Raw genomic sequence first — 20091 nt, forward strand, 5'->3', positions numbered from 1 at the left:
ATGACGTGACGAGATGTGACGAAGCGAAGACGAAGATGAAGAAGATTTGATGATGGATCCGAAGATGGTTCTTTGGCTGAAGATTTCGACGGAGATGAAATTGATGATTTTACGGATGAAGGAGAAGAATTTCAAGGAAGCGAATTAGATGAGGATGAAGCTGAATTATTGTCGAGCGGTTTCAAACTTCCCAAATTACCACAGAAGAAAGCATCCTCCAAGGTGATGAGTCTGCGAAATGAATCACGTCACGACATTTTTTATCAGAATTGATTTAAAAAAAGTTTTTTTGTTTTTTTTTTTCAGGTTAACAAAAAGAAAAGCAAAGATGATTTCAAAAATTTATTTGCATCAGCTGAAGAATTTGCTGAGATTCTCGAAGAAGGGGATAACGATGGAGGATCACACGCAGTCAGCAATAAAGATCGTGCAGGTAAAATTTTTATTTATTTATAGGACCGGAAATTATTTATTATGAAAGCACTTTCGTTAGTTTTAATCGTTTTATAATTTTGTTTCTAAGGTGTAAAACAATTGAAATGGGAAAATGAAAGGGATAATTGGATCAACAAAAAAGATTATAGGAAAAAAGGTTTTAAAAAATCGTATCCGCCGAAAAAAAGGAAAAATTCTTCCTCTAATTCTAATTTTATAAAAAAAAAGAAATTTTAAAACGAATTTATTTTTTTTAAATAAACAAATTATAATAAATCGAATCGAGATTCATCCCTTTCATACCTAAATATTGAATCCCTAACTTATTTTAATCAATATTTATATAGATTCAAATTAAAATTTGGTAGAATTTGAGCGCCATAAAAGTAACGGTTTTTTTTTTGTAAATTACACGAAGCGGCAAATTAAAAAAGTCGTGGCAGTAGTAGTGAGAAACCAAGTTCGGTTAGATTTTACTAGAGTATATTACAATTATAATTTGTTAAAGAATGTCTAAAGTTGCGAAAGTAAAAGCTGCTCTATCAGCAACTGGTTCTCGTGTTATACAGGCAAACTTATTTAGAACTGTCATCGCAGCACAATCAGCATCAGCTGGACCACCATTAGGACCCATTTTGGGAAAATTCGGTCTTAATATTTCAGCATTTTGTAAAAATTTTAACGAGCAGACAAAAACTATCAAACAGGGTATTCCTTTGCCCGTTACAGTTCGTATAAAACCAGATAAATCATTTATCATTGAAATACACACTCCACCGATAAAATATTATTTATTTCAAGCTGCAGGGATTAACAGAGGAAAAGTCGAAGGAGGTTTGTAGATTATTAATTATTGGTAAAACCCTAAACATTTTAATGATAAATTAAAATCGTTAAATTTTAATGTTTTAGATACTACACCTTCTGGAAAAATTTCGTTAAAACACGCGTACGAAATAGCTAAAATAAAACATAATGATCCATATGAAAAATTTCAATTATTTGATCTTGAACAAGTTGTAAGAAGAGTTTTACTTGTTGCTCGTCAAAACGGTATTGAAATAACCCGAGATTTAGATCCAAATGAATATCAAACGTTTTTAAAAGAAAGATTTGCTTACTTAGAAGAATTAGATAAACAAATTGAAGCGGAAAAAATGGCAAAATTTGCCAAAGCATAGAAAATTATCGTTTAGACAATATCTTATTCCAATTCTTTTCGTGTATATAGTAACATTCTCACCTGTTTCTGTGAGTAAATATCTGCATTGTTGAATTCATTTTGATTTTTATATAATTTTATATAAATTATTTACTATTTGTAACAATACTTTTGTTTTTTTAGAAAATGTTTAAATATTTAAAAATAGTGATTTCATTAAAAACGAGGAACTTTGAATCGTTTTGGTGTTGAGTGTGTCAAATCGAACAAATTGTTTAAATATCAAAAGGTTTTTATTTATTGTTATTTTCTTTTTTTTTTTAAAAATTAATAGTTTTAAAAGAAAATTTAAATTATTTTTTTGATTTTCCTTTAAAAAAAAACAAAATTTTTACTTCATGAATTTTTTAAAATCCTTTATATTGTTTAAAACTCTTCATAATGTGAATTTTTCTCGTTAATTTTAATAATAAAAGTTGAAATTTTTGTTTTTTTTTTAGTCATTTGTGTAAAGAATTATAATTAAAATGAAAAATTTATGAAAAGAATATCTTTGAAGTGTTATCGTCAAGACCAAAAATGTTTAAAAAAGAAATTCAGAAATTATTATTATTCGTAATAAACAAGGTAATAATTTATTACATAATTTTTTTTATAAATAACTTAAAGCTATTATTTGTTAGAACAATTAATAGGTTAGGTTAGGGGAAAAATTACAATTTGATGATTATAATTTTTTAATATTTATTTATTAGGAACTAAATCCCATACAGTTTGTCCTGGTCTCGGTAAAGGTACAGAAAGATTTGCAAGAATGTATGTTGTAGCAGCAAACACAGCCAAATTTTTATCCATGGTTTCCTTATTCTGTAACGTTAAAACCAATAATTTAATGGTATGAATTTTTTTAATAAGAGCATCAACGTTTAAAAAATTTTTTGAATTGTATTTAAGGTTTATTGTTAAGTTAAAAACTTGTTTTCACTTACAAGAGTTCTCATCGAATCTCCATTTGTATGATGAAACCACATATAATTACTATTTACATAACGTGGTTCGATAAGAGGAATACCATTCGGTTTGAATACTGATACGTCACTACCAACACCAGTTATTTTATCAACAGTTGTAGCATTTAATCTATCAAATAATGATGCTATCTCTTTCACAATACAATATGCTTCGTCGTTTCCTTCGAAATTTAATCCTTAATAACAACAATTGAAAATTGTTATTGGCTTTTAATAATCAAGAACGAAAATTATAGAAAAAAATATACACCTTGAGGAATGGAACTACCAAAATCAGATTCTAAAGCAGCAGTAATATATTGTAATTCGCATTCGTGTTCTTTCAAATAAGCTTGTGCTCCGATCAAACCTAATTCTTCAGCAGTCCATAAAACTGCTCTCATGGTTCTCTTCGGTGTAGGAACATTCATAAATTTAAGTAAAAATAATGAATGAAGAGCGAGAAAAGCTCCCACACCATCATCCAAAGCTCCCTGTTAATTTAAAAAAAGAAAATTCATTTAAATTAAGGAGGGGAAAAAAAAAAAGAGCAGAAGAAAGAATTCATACTTCTCCAACATCCCAACTATCTATATGACCGGATACGATAACTTGATGATTAGGAAGTTGTTTTCCTCTGAAATCGGCTAATAAATTCCTCGATAGCGTGGATGGTTTCAATACAGCATTCATTTGTAAATTAACTATTATTTTATGACCTAATTTATTTAAATAATAATGATAATTGGACTAAAATGTTGCACATAAGACATGAAAATGTTTTCATTTAATCGATGAGTAAATCAATCAAACCTCTTTTGAAAAGTCGTGCCAAAAAATCAGCATCTTCTAACGTAACACATGCGGAAGGGATTTTAGGTCCGCCATTTTTAAAACTTGTCGTACCCGTATGTGGACTGTATATGGAAAAAGGCGTAACGGATTTTACAAGGGCAGCAACAGCACCTAATTTAGCCGCTTTTGCCGGTCCCTTACTCCTGTATTTTACTGTTTCACCATAAGTGGTAAAATTTGCATTGAATAAAACGATTTTACCACTCACCTAAAAAAAAAATTTATGTATATTAATCTCGTAATTAAATTTATAAAAACCAGGGGTAAAAAAAAAACCAAAATACTTCGGCGCATCTTTCTTCGAGTTCTTCAAAATTATCAACAACAATAACTTCGGCGGTTATACCATTCGAACCGGGAGTACCCGGGGAATAACCCAAACCTAATATATTCAATTCTTTTTTTCTAGGGCTTAAAAGATGTGCGGATTCGTAATTTCGTACCCAATGTGGTACCATGACAGGATCCAGAGAAACTTCCAATCCTTTCGATGCCGATTTCATGGCAATATCATTTATGGATTCTTCTAGATTTTTCGTACCTGTTAAGCGGTAAGTCAAAATTAATTTTTTTTTTTTTTTTTTTTTAAAACATTGCACGAAACACTTTATGGAAAGGGAAAATTATTCGTATTCATACCTGAAAGTCTGTTTCCGTATCTATCGATAAATTTCGATAAATCGTTATAATATTCTCCGGCGTAATTTCCGGTTGTTGAAATTTGAATGATGTCGTTGACAAAATTTCCATAACTTTGTATTTCTTTTTTTAAATAAGGCGGTAAATAACATTGTCGTTCCGAATTAAATATTTCATAACCGTTAACGTCGTGTGTTGTTATTACGTAATAACACGAAATTAAAAACAAAATTTTCATTTTTTTTTTTTTTTTAAAAAAAAAAAAAAAATTGAAACGCGAACAAAATAATAATAATAATAGTAAACACTTTTAAAAACGGGAAAAAAATTTTATTATTATTATTATTATTATTTTTATTAAAAATGTTTAACAAATCAATTTAATTCACGCACATACACATATACGCAGTCAATGATAATTTTTTTTTTTTTTTTATTTTTTTCCCAACCGTCCGTTAGTTTGTTATTGTTTGTTCGTTTGTTTGTTTGTTTGTTACGATTAAATGTTTTTATTGTTATTAAATCGAAATTTACAAAAAAAAAAAAAAAAAAAAAAAAAAAAACCCTATCGATGATCATTCAACGTTTTATTTTTATATGTTTATCACTTTAATTAAACAAAAGCTTTTTTCACACACACACACACACACACACTCGAATAAAATAATCGAAAAAACGATATGATGATGATGAATTTCCGGTTTATTTTTTTAAAATATTATTTTAAAATTACGTTTAAATTATTATTATTATTATTGTCGAGAAAAAAAAAAATTTGTTTAAAATAAGTTTTTTTCCACCATTTTCGGATATTTTGATTTATTTAAATATTAAGATTTAAAACGCCGAAAAAATAAATTATTATTATTATCGTTCGTTATTATCACTATTATTATTATTATTGACGTTATTTTTAAACTTTCGTAATAGTACTTATGATACTTATAATCATTTCAGTAATAATAATAATAATAAATAATAATAATAATAAATTTGATAACCCTTTTTTTTTTTTTTTCTTCTTCTTCTTCTTATGTTCAAGTGTCCGTGACTTTTAAATTTATTTATTTATTTATTTAAATAATCCTTGGCATTTTATTGGTTAATTATCAAACTATTATCAAAATATAAATAATGGATATCGTAAGTAAGGGAAAAAAATTTTTTCGGCTTCTTTCCAGAAATTTCTATTATTATAATATATAAAAACAGACCGAACGGTTTAAGGGTAATAATAAAATATCAAAATAATTTAAATGATAATTTTTTCATTCATTCATATTTCATAATTTTTTTTTACGTTGCGATGAAAAAAAAAAAAAAGAAATTTATAGTAATGATAATAATAATAATAATGATGATGATAATAATTTATTAAAAAAAAAATGATTCCGAAAAAAAAACATATGTAACCTAACCACGTTAAAAAATATTAAAAAAAAAAAAAAAAAATCGGGGGGAGAGGAGAGAAGGGGAGGGGGAGGTAAGGGGGTGTGGTAGAGGGGAAAAAAGAAATTTCGAAAATCGATAGAATATATTAATAATAATAATGATGATGAAAATAAAAACGATAAATTCCACATGTCGTAGTAGAAGAATCGTTTATTTATTCCTTTCTCCGCGTAAACCTTTTTTTAACCTTTTCACTCGTGAAACATCTTAACCGTTTTAAAAAAAAAAAAAATTATCAAATCGTAATCGATAAATAAATAAATAAATAAATAAATAATGTAGACGTAGTAATAATAATAATTAATTTTATAAATGATAGAGTATGTGGGAATAATAAAAATGAATTTTATTAACATCACTTAAGATTTTCGTTTTGTGGATAGATATATATGTATGATAATAATTAATTAATTAATAATTAATTTTCTCATCGTGTGGCACGTAAACGTGGCAGGAGAGTGAGAGAGAGAGAAACGTGGTAGAAGAAAGTGGGGGGTGGGAAAAAAAAATACTTATACACACACACACACACACACTTTATGTGTGGAGGAAAGGGTTGTTATAAGATAAAGTAATAAACCTCATGCGGTTATTTGAAATCTGTTTTTGACAACCTAAAGGTATATATATATATGTTGCTTTTTAAAATCTCTCTGCCATTTTTTTTTTTTTTTTTTTTTACGGGTAAGAAATAAAATAATAATAATAATAATAATAAAAAGGGTACGATATATATATATATATATATATATATATATATATATATATATATATAAATAAATATTTACTTATTTTTAAATGACATTTTTCATTTTTAATATTTTCTAGTTGAAAAAATTAATGTGAAATTTAAATAATAAACAATTTTTTTTTCTTTTTTTTCTTTCTTTCTTTCTCTCTCCTCGTTGTTGCCTTTGATAGATATGATATATTGAAATATTCATGATGATGATGATGATGATGATGATGATAATAATAATAATAAAAAAATTTGGAAGGTATTTAAACGTCGAAAAAAAAAAAGAAAAAAATTTTTATTTTTTCCTTATTCGTTCGCTCGGATAAATTTTTTATTTATTTTATTTTATATTCATTTAAATCATTTACACGAACAATATTTTTTATTTATTTATTTTTATTTTATACGGTTATTATCGTATATAATGATATAATGCATTTAAAATTATTATTATTATTATTATTATTATTATTATTATTATTATTATTAAGTTTTTTTCTGCACGTGTGTGAAAGTGTGTGTAAAAGTTTTCTTTTTTCGTTAAAAAATTTTTTTATAAAATTAATTTAAACAATTAACGATTAATTTATTTTATTAAAATAATTTCGGAGCGTTTAATAACATTTTTTATTAATAATAATAATTAATAATAATAATAATAATAATAATAATAATAATAATAATAATAATAATAATAGCTTTTTATTTATTTATCGATTTTATTATTATTAACGTGGTTTTTTTGTTTTTAAAACGATCTGCTTCTCTTCCCCCTATTTCTTTCTATTTCCTCCTTTTTCCTATTTCTCCTCCTCTTTCTCCAACTCCACTTCCCACCCCCGCTCCCCCACACAAAATAAAAAAAAAAAAAACTTCATTAAAAATTTAATAGAAAATTACATAGAGGATAAATTAATAATGATAATTTTTTTTTATAATAATACGATGTTGAAAAGAATAATAATAACAAACGAAATGTTTTGTTTGTTTGTTTGTTAATTAAAAAAGAAAAAATTTTTTTAATTAATCAAAAATTATTTTTTATTCTTTTTATACGATTAATAATAATAATAATAATATTAATAATAATAATAATGGAATAATGAAGCGACGCAACAAAAAAGAAACAAATTTTTTTAAATATTATTTTAACTTTTATGTCGTTGTCGTCGTCTTATTTATAATAAAGAAATTTTTTTTTTTTTTTTAAAAGTTTTATAATTTTCTTTACAAGACTTTGTCTTCTTCTTAAAAAAAAAAAAAATTTTAATCGCGGTAAGGAAAAAAAACAAACAAAGAAACAAACGAAAGATTTAACGTTAACTAATAATCAAACCTTTTTTCTCTTTCTCTCTCTCGATTTCGGAAAAAACCGATTTATTTAACCGCCGATTTTTTTTCTATAAAATTATTTAATCAACTGACTAACTAACTAATTAACTAACTAACTAACTAATTCACTAACTAACTAATTCACTAACTAAACTAAAATTTATAATATGTAATTTCAATTAAAACCGATGGTCACGTTAAAATACATTTATATTGTAAAACAACGTTTATATATGAATCCCTTTTTTTTTTTTATAAATACCGGAAATAAAAGAAACCGGAAATGTGCGTTTTAAATTCAATAACGTTTAAAATTTTTTATTTTTACAAAAATTTTTTTTATACGTAAAATAATAATAATAATAATAATAATAATAATAATGAAGGAAAAACGTTTCGATAATTTTAAAATCAAGACGTTCACCTTTAATTATATAAAATAGGTTTTTCCAATAACCTTTATTATTATTATTATTATTTATCATCATCATCATCATCATCATCATCATCATTAATAATAATAATAATAATGCCGTTTTTTTTTTTTAAATCTATTATTATTATTATTGTTTTTGTTGTTGTTAATCTGAAAGTATCGTCTTGATGATTTTATCAATAATATTTATTTTTCTCGATTTTTATCATTCGCGATTACGTCACGTTTTAAATAAATAATAATGATAATAAGTGACGATGATGATGGTAAAGTCGTTGTGGTTTTTTTTTAATAAATAAATAATTTCGTCGTTAGATAATTAAAAACACGTAAATTAATTAATAATATATGGATTTTACGTGTTTAATAAAGTTAAAGGCAATTTTGTATTAATTAACGAAAACAACAACAACAGCAACAACGTTTATTTATTTATTTATTTATTATTATTGTTTTCATTAAAATAACATCAAATTGTTATTAAACAATTATTAAGAATCGTACGTACGTACGTCCGTTCGTGCCGCGACGCGCCGCGTCACCAGAAAAGGTTTTAACACTTTTGAAAATCAATAATATAAGAAACAATAGAAAATACGGGGACAGGGTCGAAATAAGGGAATCTTTGTCATAGACGATGGCGGTGGTGGTGGTGGGGGTGGGTGGCGAAGAAGGAAGTATAAAATATAATTTTATAAAACTAGTATTAAAACTGAGAAAATAATTTAATTTTTTTTTCTTATCGACGTTTTAATTGCTTTTCATATTATTATTATTATTATTATTAATAATTTTTTGCGGTTTATTAAATTAAACTTAAAAGGAATATTTTATTTATTTATTTATTATTATTATTATTTTTCGATGATACTTGAAACTCTTAAATTTTTTTCTTTTTTTTTTATTTTATTTTATTATTATTATTATTTTCGAAATCGAATTTTTCAACGATTATTATTATTAACGAATTCTATTAATAATTAATTTTTTATTTTTTTTCCTTCTCGAAAAACTTCATTCTTAATTTTTTATTAAAATTTTAATTTCGTTTTTTATTTTATTTTATTTCGAAAGCAGAAGACATGATATTTTTTATTAATCGATTGAGATTTGAGCTGTGTTCGTTGTTTAATGTGAAAGTGTATCGAAATAAGTTCACATAGAAAAAAAATTTTTTCCTTTTTTTTTTTTTTTTAAGGGGGGTGGAGAAGGGGAGAGTAGGATGGCGGTGGCGGATTATTTTCAGAGTAATAAAATAGTTTTAATTTTATATCAAATGACGTCAAACTTATAAATATTATTTATGTAACACACACACACAAAGAGAGTGAGAGAGAGAGAGAGAGAGGGGGGGGGAGTAACTAAATAAGAAAACTTTTTAAAAGGATTGTATATTGGTGTCATTATGTCGTACTTTATGGATAGTTAACTAAATTACTTAAAATAAAGTTTAAACTCTTAAAAGAAAAGTAGTAAAGTAAATTTTACACATTTTGGATTGGAGTAGTGGTAGTAGTAGTAGTAGGAGGGGTAATAAGGGGAAAGTAATACGAAAGACAAAAAAAAAAAAAAACGTTGCTTAAACGACCGATGGATAACTAAATCACTTCCGGTTTTGTTGTCGTTAAAACTATCCAAGCATTCGAATGTTCGCATCGTTCAGGTGTGTTAATTTTATCATTAAATTCGAACATAAAAAAAAAAAAAGAAAAATTCTAGAAAATTCTGCTTGATTGAATGATGAGTGTATGTCTACGATTCGAAATTATTTTTATTATTTTTTAAACTTTCGAACGCGACAAGTTTCATGTATTTTTTAAGGTTTTTAAAGTATTCATTCCAGGTTTCTATTCGTTTACTTAATAATAAATATGTCGGTGGTGGTGGTGGTGGTGATGGTGCTCTTTATTTTTCGAAGAATGTGGCATGGATAGGGGGGGGGGCTCTCCCAGTGCTCTCACGATGACCGGAATCATTTCCATTTTCATTCTTTACATCCTGATAACGTCAATTTTCATGGGATGATATCCGGTTTGTTGAGTGGTAATTTTCCGTTTGTACGCATGTTTGTCGAACATCATTCTTTACCTAAACCTTCAATTCCATACTCAAGACAGATATTATTATTATTATTTTAATCACGACAATTCGTCTTAATGTTTGTCGGAGGTTTTTTAACATTATTCCAGGTTTTTACCCGCCGATCCCTAAGGAATGAATGTTTGAATATGTTTGATGATGAATAGGTTTCGACTTGTTGTAAACTTTGGCAACATTCTTGTAAGTCTTCTTGAGGCCATCTTATTCTATGGAAACTATTATCATTATTATTACTATTGTTTGATTTCCTCGGTGGGGATGTAAAATCCTTTTTTTTTTTTAACCTTCTCGTATTTATAATTACTTCGGTAATAAAATATTTATTACTAATAAATTAATTAATATTAAATAAATTTTAATTTTTACAACACAAATAATAGTAATAATAATTATTAATAAATGAGCGACGAAAAAAAATACGTGGGGGGAGGGAGGGGAGGAAATGAGAAAAGAGAAAAAAAAAACGTTTGACAAAAAATTAATAAAAAAAGAAAATTAAAATCTTTTTTTTTTGAGGGAGAGGGCAGGGCAGGGCGCGACGTGACGGGGAGGAAAATTTACAAATTACTTCCGACAGCACAAACCTTTTTACCGCGTAAATAAATAAATAAAAGAAGAATATTTAAATTAATAATAATTTATTTATTATATTTATATTTAATTAATTGCCTGGAGCTGGAATAAAAAAAAAAAAAAAAAAAATTCCCCCCCCTTCCCCGCCCTTCTAGCTCTCTGTGAAAATGTTTAATAATAATAATAAAATGAAAAAATTTATTAAAAAACGTGTTACTAGATTACATTGACTCGATTAATATTTTTCCTTTTTTTACGTTATTATTCTATGGGATTTTCCCCTCCGAGTCGCCATTTATTGTTTCGAAACATTAAAAATAAATAAATAATTATGGAAAATACGTAAATAAATAAATAAAAAAACGCACGTTTTTATTTGTTTATAAAAAATAATAATAATAATAATTTTTTTTAAAATTTAAATATTAAAATTCAATTTATTTATTTATTACGTAAAAGAAAATCAATTTTAATATTAAATAATAATCAATGGAAAAAATAAAAAAAAATAAATGGTAAATTTTATTAAAAATAATATCATCAAAGGAAAATAAGTTTTCAAAGAGAGGGAGGAGGAAGGGAGGGAGAAAGGGAGGGAGGGGAGGGAAGGAGTCATTCTTAGAAACTTTTTTTTTTTTTTAAATAAAGGAAAAAAAAAAATGTCGATTTTAAAAAGGAAGAAAACACCGCAAAAACGAATCGAATTTAGAAAATTTTACAAGTTTTGCGGTTAATTTTTTTTTTAAAATTTCAACAGGAATCTGTCGTCATTTTCCTGTCGTGGAAAATTATTACGACGACGATGATGATGATGATGATTATTTAATTGTAAATTAAATGAAACGTTTTCATTTTTTTTTTTTTTTTGATGTTACGAGGCGTGCGCGTTATTAATCATTCCGATACAAATTCACTCATTCATTCATTCATTCTCTTTTTTTTTTCACTTCCTCCTCCCTCCCTCCCTCCCACATCCCCTTTTCGAATTCATACATATATTTTCATATATTTATTCATTATTCGTTCAAATACCGGAAGGTAAAATAAATAAAAAGAAAAAAAAAATTTTCCACATCCATCCTTTTACGGGGGTTTTTTTCGTCAACGACTCCATTTTTTTTTTTTTTTTAATTTTTCATTCTGGAGAATAACCGGTTGGTTAATCATCATCGTTTCTTTTTATTAACGAAAAAAATATATGAACTTTGACCTTTCGGATTTAAGTTTTAAAAAAAAAAAAAACGTTCTCTTCACGTCCACGAGATTTTCCGAACTTTTACATTCGCGGTTATTATTAATTTTTCCACATGCCCACCCACACTCACTCACTCTCTCTCCCTCATTTTTTCTTTTTTCATTCCTTTTTAATTTATTATTAAATTTCGTTATTATTATTATTATTTTTTAATAAAGTCGTCGTCCGATGGATAATTATCGCTCTACTAAAAAATTAATTAATAATATTTAATTATGAAAATAATAATAATAATAATAATAATGAACGAATAAACGACGTGTAATTTTGTCATTGTCAAAAAAAAAAAAAAAAAAACTTGAAAATTTTCAAGAGGACGATGTGAAAAAATATTAATAAAAAAAATTAAAAAGAAAAAAAAAAACAAAATGGCGTCTGTAATTAAAATAAAGTCCATCCTTTTAATAATAATAATAATAACTTTTTCAGTTTATTTAAAATTAATAATAATAATAATAATTATAATTTATTTATAAAAAATTCGTTTTTTTTAAAATGATTTTTCTAAAATGATTTTGAAAAGGTTTTGTGTCACGTGGGGGTCACTCGACACGCGTATATACTTGAGTGTTTAGATAGAGATAGATAGATAGATAGATAGATAGGGAGGGAGAGAGAGAAAGAGAGAGGGTGAATGAGCGAATGAGAGAATGAATGAGAGAAGAGTAAAAAAAAAATGATTTTAAAATTTAATAAAAATTAATTTAATTAAAATTATTATTAATAAAAAAAAATAAAAAAACATGTAATTGTTTTAAAAAAAGTTTACTTATTGTTTCAAAACAATAAACAATAAAAAAAAGTTTTGAAATTTTTATTATTGATTAAAAAAAAAAAAACATGTCAAACGTAATAATAAAATCCGGTTTTAACCTGTCAAAACACCTGACACGAACTAATATTCTAAATGGGAAAACTCATCTTACAAATTTTTATGTTTATGTTTATGTTATGTTTATTATTATTATTATTATTTTGTTGTTGTTGTTTCGGTTATAAATTACTATTTTTTCATATTATTTTATGTATATATATATATATATTTTTTTTAAATTTATGATAAATTATTCAAAAAGAAAAAAAGAAAAAAAAGAAAATTGTTTTTTTTTTTATTTTGATTTGATTTTTTCTTTTTCAAAATCGATTTTATTAATGTTTTAATATATGGAAATAAAAAAAAAAAATAAATAAATAAATAATAATAATAATAATAATAATAATAATAATAATAATAATAATAATAATAATAGATGAAAATTACGAAAGGAAAATTGTATTAGAAATGACGTCACGAAGGGAAAAAAAATTTATTCGATGTTTCTATTACTACTACTACTGCTATTGCTACTACCGACTTGAATAATTCATTCATTGTAAATGAGAATAAATTCTCGGATTGATTGATTGATTGAATTTCAAAACGATTTCCCATTATATAAATAAAATATGATGATAATAATGATCGTATGTATTATCATCGACTTAAATGAGGAAATTTAAATAAAATTATTTATTTTTTTTAACAAATTTTTTCATTTCGTTTTTGTTTTTGACGTCATCGTTTTTTATTAACATTCCGTTCTTTCGTAACGTTATCGGTGAATAAATAAATAGGAAATTATCATTATCATTATTATCATTATTATTAATATTAATAAAAGAGAAAATTATAAGAATGAGAGCATTGAAAGTTTTCTTTTTTTTTTCGTTGTTTGTTGAATTTATCATGAGATGATTGCATATATTAATCGAATAAATTAATTACGTAATAAAAAATTAATTAAACTGAGAGAGAGAGAGAGAGATACTATTAAATTTTAAACGTAAAAAAAAAGGAAAAAAGGAAAAAAGGAAAACACGAAACAATTCGTTAAAAGCCAAAAAAAAAAAAAAAAAAAAAGTGCTCATGCGAGTGAATTTTTTTTTCGTTTTTTTTTTTTCACTACAAAATTTTAAACAGGTTAAAATAAACGATTCTTTTCTTTCTTCTACCATTTTTTTTTTTCCTTTCGGAAAATTCTAAAAAGAAAATTTTTTTTTTTTTATTTAAACATTCGAATCAACGACCTGTAACATGCAATTAAGTGACGACACAAACAGGAAAATTATTTTCATTAAAAAAGGGGGAGGGGGAAAAAAAAAAACGTTTTACTCACCATTATAGTGATTTACTTTTTTCACTTTTTTCTTTTTTTTGCGCGTAGTAATTATTTTTTTCTGGTTATTATTATTATTACGTAATTTATAAAATTTTTATTTGTTTAATGTATGATAATGTAATTAAAATAATAATAATAATAATGATAAAATTTTAATAATTATTATTATTAAGGTTAAAAGAATAATTTGAAAACGTTTGATATAATTTTTTTTATTAACGTACCGTAAAAAAAATTTTATAAAATTAACGGGGAAGGAAATAATAATAATAAATTTAAAAAAAAAGTATCACTTCGCGAGAGCAAAAAAAAATACACGTACGTAAACAACCGCAAAAAAAAATCATTATATTATTATTCGAACCGAAAATTTTTAATTTCCTTTCGAAGAACAATTTAAGTTTTTTTTTTTTTTTTTTTTTTAAATCGCTTTCCTTTCCTTTGTTTTAAACTTGAACATTTTTAAATCTTTTTCCTTTTTTCCAATGAACTTATTGTTTTTTTTCCTTTTGCTCCCTCCCCCGCTCACGACCCTCCCGAAAAAAAAAAAAAAAAACAAAAAAAAAACAAACGAATAAAATGAAAAAAAATTTTCAAAAGATTTTACCCGGTTTGATATTATTTTTATAAATTGGAAGATATTTTCCTTTCCTTTTTTCCTTTTTTTTCCTTTCTTTTTGTTCTCTTCCTTTCCCCCCCCCCTAACATTTTTGAATGCTTTCATTTATTTCTTTCTTTTCCGTTTCCTTTTTTTCCTCTTTCCCAAATTTCCGTACTTCCGAAAAAAAAAAAAAACAAAAAAACAATTTTCTGCTTATTGGAAAACGATAATTATTGCCTTTAATTAAATGCGGAAATATTTCGATAAAAAATATTTTTGTTTGTTTGTTTGTTTGTTTGCTCGTTTGTTTTTTTATTTACATTTACCCGACGTGAAATTTCAATTAACCATACGATTCATCATCATCATCATCATCATTATTATTTTTAAATAATATTAATAATAATTTTTAACGATGAATCAAAACGAATGAAAAAAAAATGTTATGGTCATTTCGGTTCAATTAATATTCGTTTGTTTTTTTCCTCCCCCCCCCTCAGAACGTTCCTCCCTCTTCCATTTCACCTTCTATCCCCTCCCCATTTTCCTTCAATATATCAATAATAATAATAATAATGATTCGTATTATCATCGTTGTTTTTAAAATAAATCGTAATTCATAACCGTTAAAAAAAAAAAAGAAAATTTCGTGCGAGAATTCGAAAAAAAAAAAAAAATTTTTTTTTTCTTTTTTTTTTTTTCATTTCTGTCATTGACATTAAATTATTTGATTTTTTTTTTTGGGGGGGGAGGGAGGGTAGGGGGAGATTTCGTTAGTGCCGCCAACCTTTGAAAAATTGATTTACAATACCGTCGATTTGTTAAAAAAAAAAAAAAAAACAATAATCGATAAGTTAAAAAAGTAATTTTAATTATTATTAAAAAAAAAATTTTTTTTTTTCCATTTCCAAAAGGAATTTTTATTCAAATTATTATTATTATCATAACGTTTTAAAAAAATTTTTTTCGTACTTGTAAATTATCATTATTATTATCATTATTATTATAAATAATATTTTTTTTCCGTTTACGTATCGCGAAATTCAAAATATAAAAATTTTAAAATATTTGAAAACGAAAATACGAAATTTAATGTTTTAATACGGCTTACCTTTGAGAGAACAAAGGTTAATTTTATATATATGTATATACACGAGTAAAAGGAAAAAAAAAGGATTTAACTGAAAATCTCTTACGTATAATATTTTATTATGGGTAAAAATTAAAGAAGAGAGAGAGAGAGAGAGAGAGAGGGGAGACGAATACGAGGAAGATGGATAGAGAACATTATTAAATCCATTCAGTCAGTTACACTCTGACTAAAATGATTATTTTCTACCCTTTGTATATTATTGATAGTAGCAATAATAGTAGTAGTGGTAGTAGTAGTAGTAGTAGTAGCAGTATTAGTTCTAAATTTTCCTGTATTGAAATTATTATTATTATTATTATTATTATTATTATTATTATTATTATTATTATTATTATTATTATTATTATTATTATTATTATTATTGAATCGGGTGTATTTTCCATATTAAAAAAGCAAAATAATCCGAGACTCTTTTTTCTTCCTTTTTTAATTTTTCTCTCTTTTTCTTATTAAATGACGTCGATAAAAGTGATAACGTTATCAATTATTATTTATTTAATTATTTATTATTTTTATTAACGATATTAATTATTTATTTATTTATTAATTAATAAAATTTAATAAATAATCGAGATGGGATTATTAAAAAATGTTGAAAGACTTTCAGCAAACCATTATTATTATTAAAACGTTAAAATGAAAAAAATCATTATTATTATTATTATTATTATTATTATTATCGTCGTCGTCGTCGTCGTCGTTATCATCGTTATCATCATCGTTATTAATAAATAAGTTATTGGGAAATTATGTTATGTAAAATGCGTTTGATAAAAATAAACATGGCGGAAAATTAACGAGTATAAAGTTAATTAAAAAAAATAAAAAATAAAAAATTTTTTTTCCCTCATTTTTTTTTGTTTTTTTTTTTGTAAATTATTAAAATATAAATAATAATGATAATGATAATAATAATAGTAATAATTTTTAATGAAAACGTACAATTGAACAAAAAAAAGTAATAATGATAATGATGATGATGAGGAGAACGATGACAGAGACGATGATTTTCGTTATAAGAAGTAAGAATTGATGAAAATTAATTTTTTTTATTTACTCTCTCTCTCTCTCTTTCTCTCTCTCTTCTCCTTTATTATTATTATTATTGAAATAAAGAAAAGAAGAAAAAAAAGAAAGAAAGAAAGTAAAAGAAAAAAAAAAAGAGAAATTTTTTTTTTTTTTTTTCAATTGAAACTTATCGATAAGTTTTTTTGAAACAGGTTTTTTTTTTGTAAAAAATTACAAACCGAAAACTCTAATCGGAAAACATTACTCGAAAATAAAAAAAAAGATTGGGAAAAATGGATGGTAAAAGGGAGTATGGTGAACTTTAGGGAAAAAGGGATGAAAGGGGAGGAATGAGGAAACTCGAAAAGGGGAGAAAAAAAAGTCGAAAGGAAATAAAATTAAAAAAAATAAGTTAAGAAGTAAAAGTATTAGAAAAAAAAAAAAAAAAAATGTTTTTTAACTTTTTTTCAATATTGTCTTTTCACATTTTTTTTTTTTTTTTCCTTTTAACATTTAGTGAACCATTCTCTCTCTCTCTCTCTCTCTCTCTCTCTCTCTCTCTCTCTCTCATTCTTTTTTTTCCTTTTTTTTTTTAATTAAAAATAACTTTTTTTTTTTCCCTCCATTCTTTCTCTTATTTTTTTTTCGAAAATAAAAGATATTAAGTCGCGAAAAATTTAGAAAATGCAATTCAAACTGTGGAGTTTTGTAGGGGGAAGAAAGGGAAGGGGGAAGGAGAGGGTGGGGGGTAAAAAAAGTTTTTTAGACTTTTTTTTCTTTCTTTTTTTTTTTTTTTTTTTCTGTTAAATGAACTTAAAAATTTTGACTTTTAATTGTTTTTTTTTGTTCGTTTTTATTGTGCGCCTTGATTTCGGTTTTATTGACAAATTTTTTTTTTTTATTTTTATCAAGGAGAGACGAGAGAGTACGAGACGAAATTTAAATTATTTAAATAAATAAATAAATAAAAAATTTCTTCTGTTTTTAACGTTTATGCAATTTGAAACTCGCGTCCGTATGGAAAAAAGTATAAACAAATTTTTTCAAGGCGTTTTTTTTTATATATAAATTTTATTTATTTATTTATTTTTTTCAAATAAAATGATATAAGATTAAGGAAAATGACCTTTGAACCTTTTACATCCGAGAGAAAAAATATTTATGTGTGTGTGCAGAATGAGAAAAATAAATTTTCGAGTGTTGAACGCGCGGAAAATTTTTCAGGAAAAGTTCAGGTCAAAGGATAATAAAAAAAAAAAAAAAAAATGAAATTATTTACATAAGGTTTAACAATTTGGCACACACTCGAGTGTTTACGGTGTTTGCGAATTAATTTTAAATGACCAATATCCGGATTAACATTGATTGAATTAAGTTTACATTATAAACAAAGTTAAAATGAATAAACAAAAAGTTAGTAATGGGTATAAGGGATCTTTTTAAATGAAAACTTTATTTCAACTTTATTTAATAAAAGACTCGTGAAAATTTTTCCTCTTTTGGTTTTCCCCTAACTCTGCTTAACAACAACCTCCATTAAATTAATCTTAACTTCTTCTTCTTCTTTTCTACTATTTTCACATTTTTTTTTTTTTTTTAAATCTCTTTTACATTTTTTTTTATGTACGTATTTATACCACTTTTATCACGTTTAACGTTTCTACAACGGATGATAATAATAATAATAATAATGATATTGATAATAATTTATTTATTTATTAATGTTTTTTTTTAAATAATTTTTTTTCTCGGTAAAAAAATTTATTTATTTTAATGAATAATTTAGTCATAATAAAATTTATCGAAATAATTTGAAAATAAGTTTACAAACAAACAAACAAACAAAACAAACAACAAACAACAACAATAATAATAATAATAATTTGTTATCTCACAAAAAAATTATTAAAGGTTCGGTTGTAAATTACATATAAGCTCGTAATTGACTAATGAAAGGTTTAATTTAACAAAATTATTGGCAGTCCTTTTATGTTTTTGTTTTGTTTTAATGTTACACACACACACACACACACAAGCAAAAAAAAAACACGAAACATAATTTAACACAATAGAATCATCATCATCATCATTCATTTTTACCTTTACCACCCCGAATAAAAGTAATAAAGAAATTGTGTGCGTGCGTATGTGTGAAGAAAATCAATGAAAGAAAGAAAAGATTGTTCGACGATTAAAAATTCTCCAGGAGTAGAAATAATAAAAGAAACAGAAAAAAAATAGTAATTAGCTTTTGTTATATATAAAAAAAAATAAAATGGCGGTAGTGGTGGTGGATTTCTAAAAAAAAAAAAAACTTTCAATTAACGTACTGAAGAGAAAAGAAAAAAAAAATTTTTTTTTGTTCATCGCCGTGTATTTTTTCGATAGAGGGAGGAACGTTCGCGAGAGTTTAACCTTTATTTTAACATCAATCCCTTTCTCAATATCTCGAAAAGGTTCTAGGTCACTTATTCCCTGATGAAGGTAGAGGTTCGTTCCTCCTGGACGTGCTGAAATTAAACTCCCATTCCCAGGATTTGAACCCACGATTCTCGACTCGGTTGATTTTCGGTTCGATTTTTTGCCTTTTTGTACTCAACCAGCAACCTCGGGCTTCCCCCCAAAGCATCCGAGTTGAAGATTTACCCCTAGCGGACGTTTAGTCACCGTGAGAAATTCAATCCCAAAATTCCCACCCTTAAAACACCCTCTATACCTACCCTCCGAGTAGTTGGATTACAGGAATACATCACCACTTTCGGCTAGTGATAAAATGGCAACAACGCACAACGTTTTTTTTTTTTTTAAATAATCATAGAGTATTATTACTCTATGACAAATATTGTTTACCATAGTCGACGTGTATTTTATGTGCCGACACGTGTAGCAGAAGGAAAATTAATTAACGTTTTTTTTCCAATATTTGAATTTTACAAAAAAAAATTCGTGGCTTTTCTTTTGAAATTTTATAGTTTCTCTCTCTCTCTCTCTCTCTAGCAACCTTTTTCTTTAACCTTTTAACCATCCTTCCCTCCCCCTTTTCCCCCATTTTTCTCCATCATAAAATTTCATGAATTTTTTCTTTTAATAATCGATACTTAATAAAAAATATTTATAAATACGAATTTGAATTTGATTTTAGTTTTTTTTTTTTTTTTTTTTTTTGCTTTACGGATTTTAAA

General features: G+C 25.1%; 3 protein-coding genes across 3 annotated transcripts in view; 2 read left to right on the plus strand and 1 right to left on the minus strand.

Moving 5' to 3' along the window:
- Nucleotides 1–672, plus strand: part of Phum_PHUM584880 (uncharacterized protein) — a gene marked incomplete at both ends in the record, with an annotated part of 3727 nt that extends 3055 nt beyond the window's left edge. Inside the window, 3 exons of the mRNA XM_002432415.1 lie at nucleotides 42–222; nucleotides 307–433; nucleotides 524–672. Of these exons, the coding sequence (XP_002432460.1) occupies nucleotides 42–222; nucleotides 307–433; nucleotides 524–672 (457 nt within the window). The remainder of the gene's footprint in view (nucleotides 1–41; nucleotides 223–306; nucleotides 434–523) is intronic.
- Nucleotides 673–944: 272 nt separating this feature from the next.
- On the plus strand, nucleotides 945–1616 carry Phum_PHUM584990 (mitochondrial 50S ribosomal protein L11, putative; the record flags this gene model as incomplete). Its single annotated transcript, XM_002432416.1, has 2 exons — nucleotides 945–1269; nucleotides 1348–1616. 2 exons carry the CDS (start codon nucleotides 945–947, stop codon nucleotides 1614–1616), a joined length of 594 nt encoding a protein of 197 aa, XP_002432461.1.
- Nucleotides 1617–2341: 725 nt separating this feature from the next.
- On the minus strand, nucleotides 2342–4339 carry Phum_PHUM585000 (uncharacterized protein; the record flags this gene model as incomplete). The annotated part of the gene is made up of 7 exons (XM_002432417.1): nucleotides 2342–2464; nucleotides 2587–2804; nucleotides 2879–3101; nucleotides 3178–3326; nucleotides 3421–3670; nucleotides 3747–4003; nucleotides 4102–4339. 7 exons carry the CDS (start codon nucleotides 4337–4339, stop codon nucleotides 2342–2344), a joined length of 1458 nt encoding a protein of 485 aa, XP_002432462.1.
- Nucleotides 4340–20091: the final 15752 nt, after the last annotated feature.

Source organism: Pediculus humanus, genomic scaffold (genome assembly GCF_000006295.1).
Source record: "Pediculus humanus corporis 1103172108310 genomic scaffold, whole genome shotgun sequence".
Lineage (NCBI taxonomy): Eukaryota > Metazoa > Arthropoda > Insecta > Psocodea > Pediculidae > Pediculus > Pediculus humanus.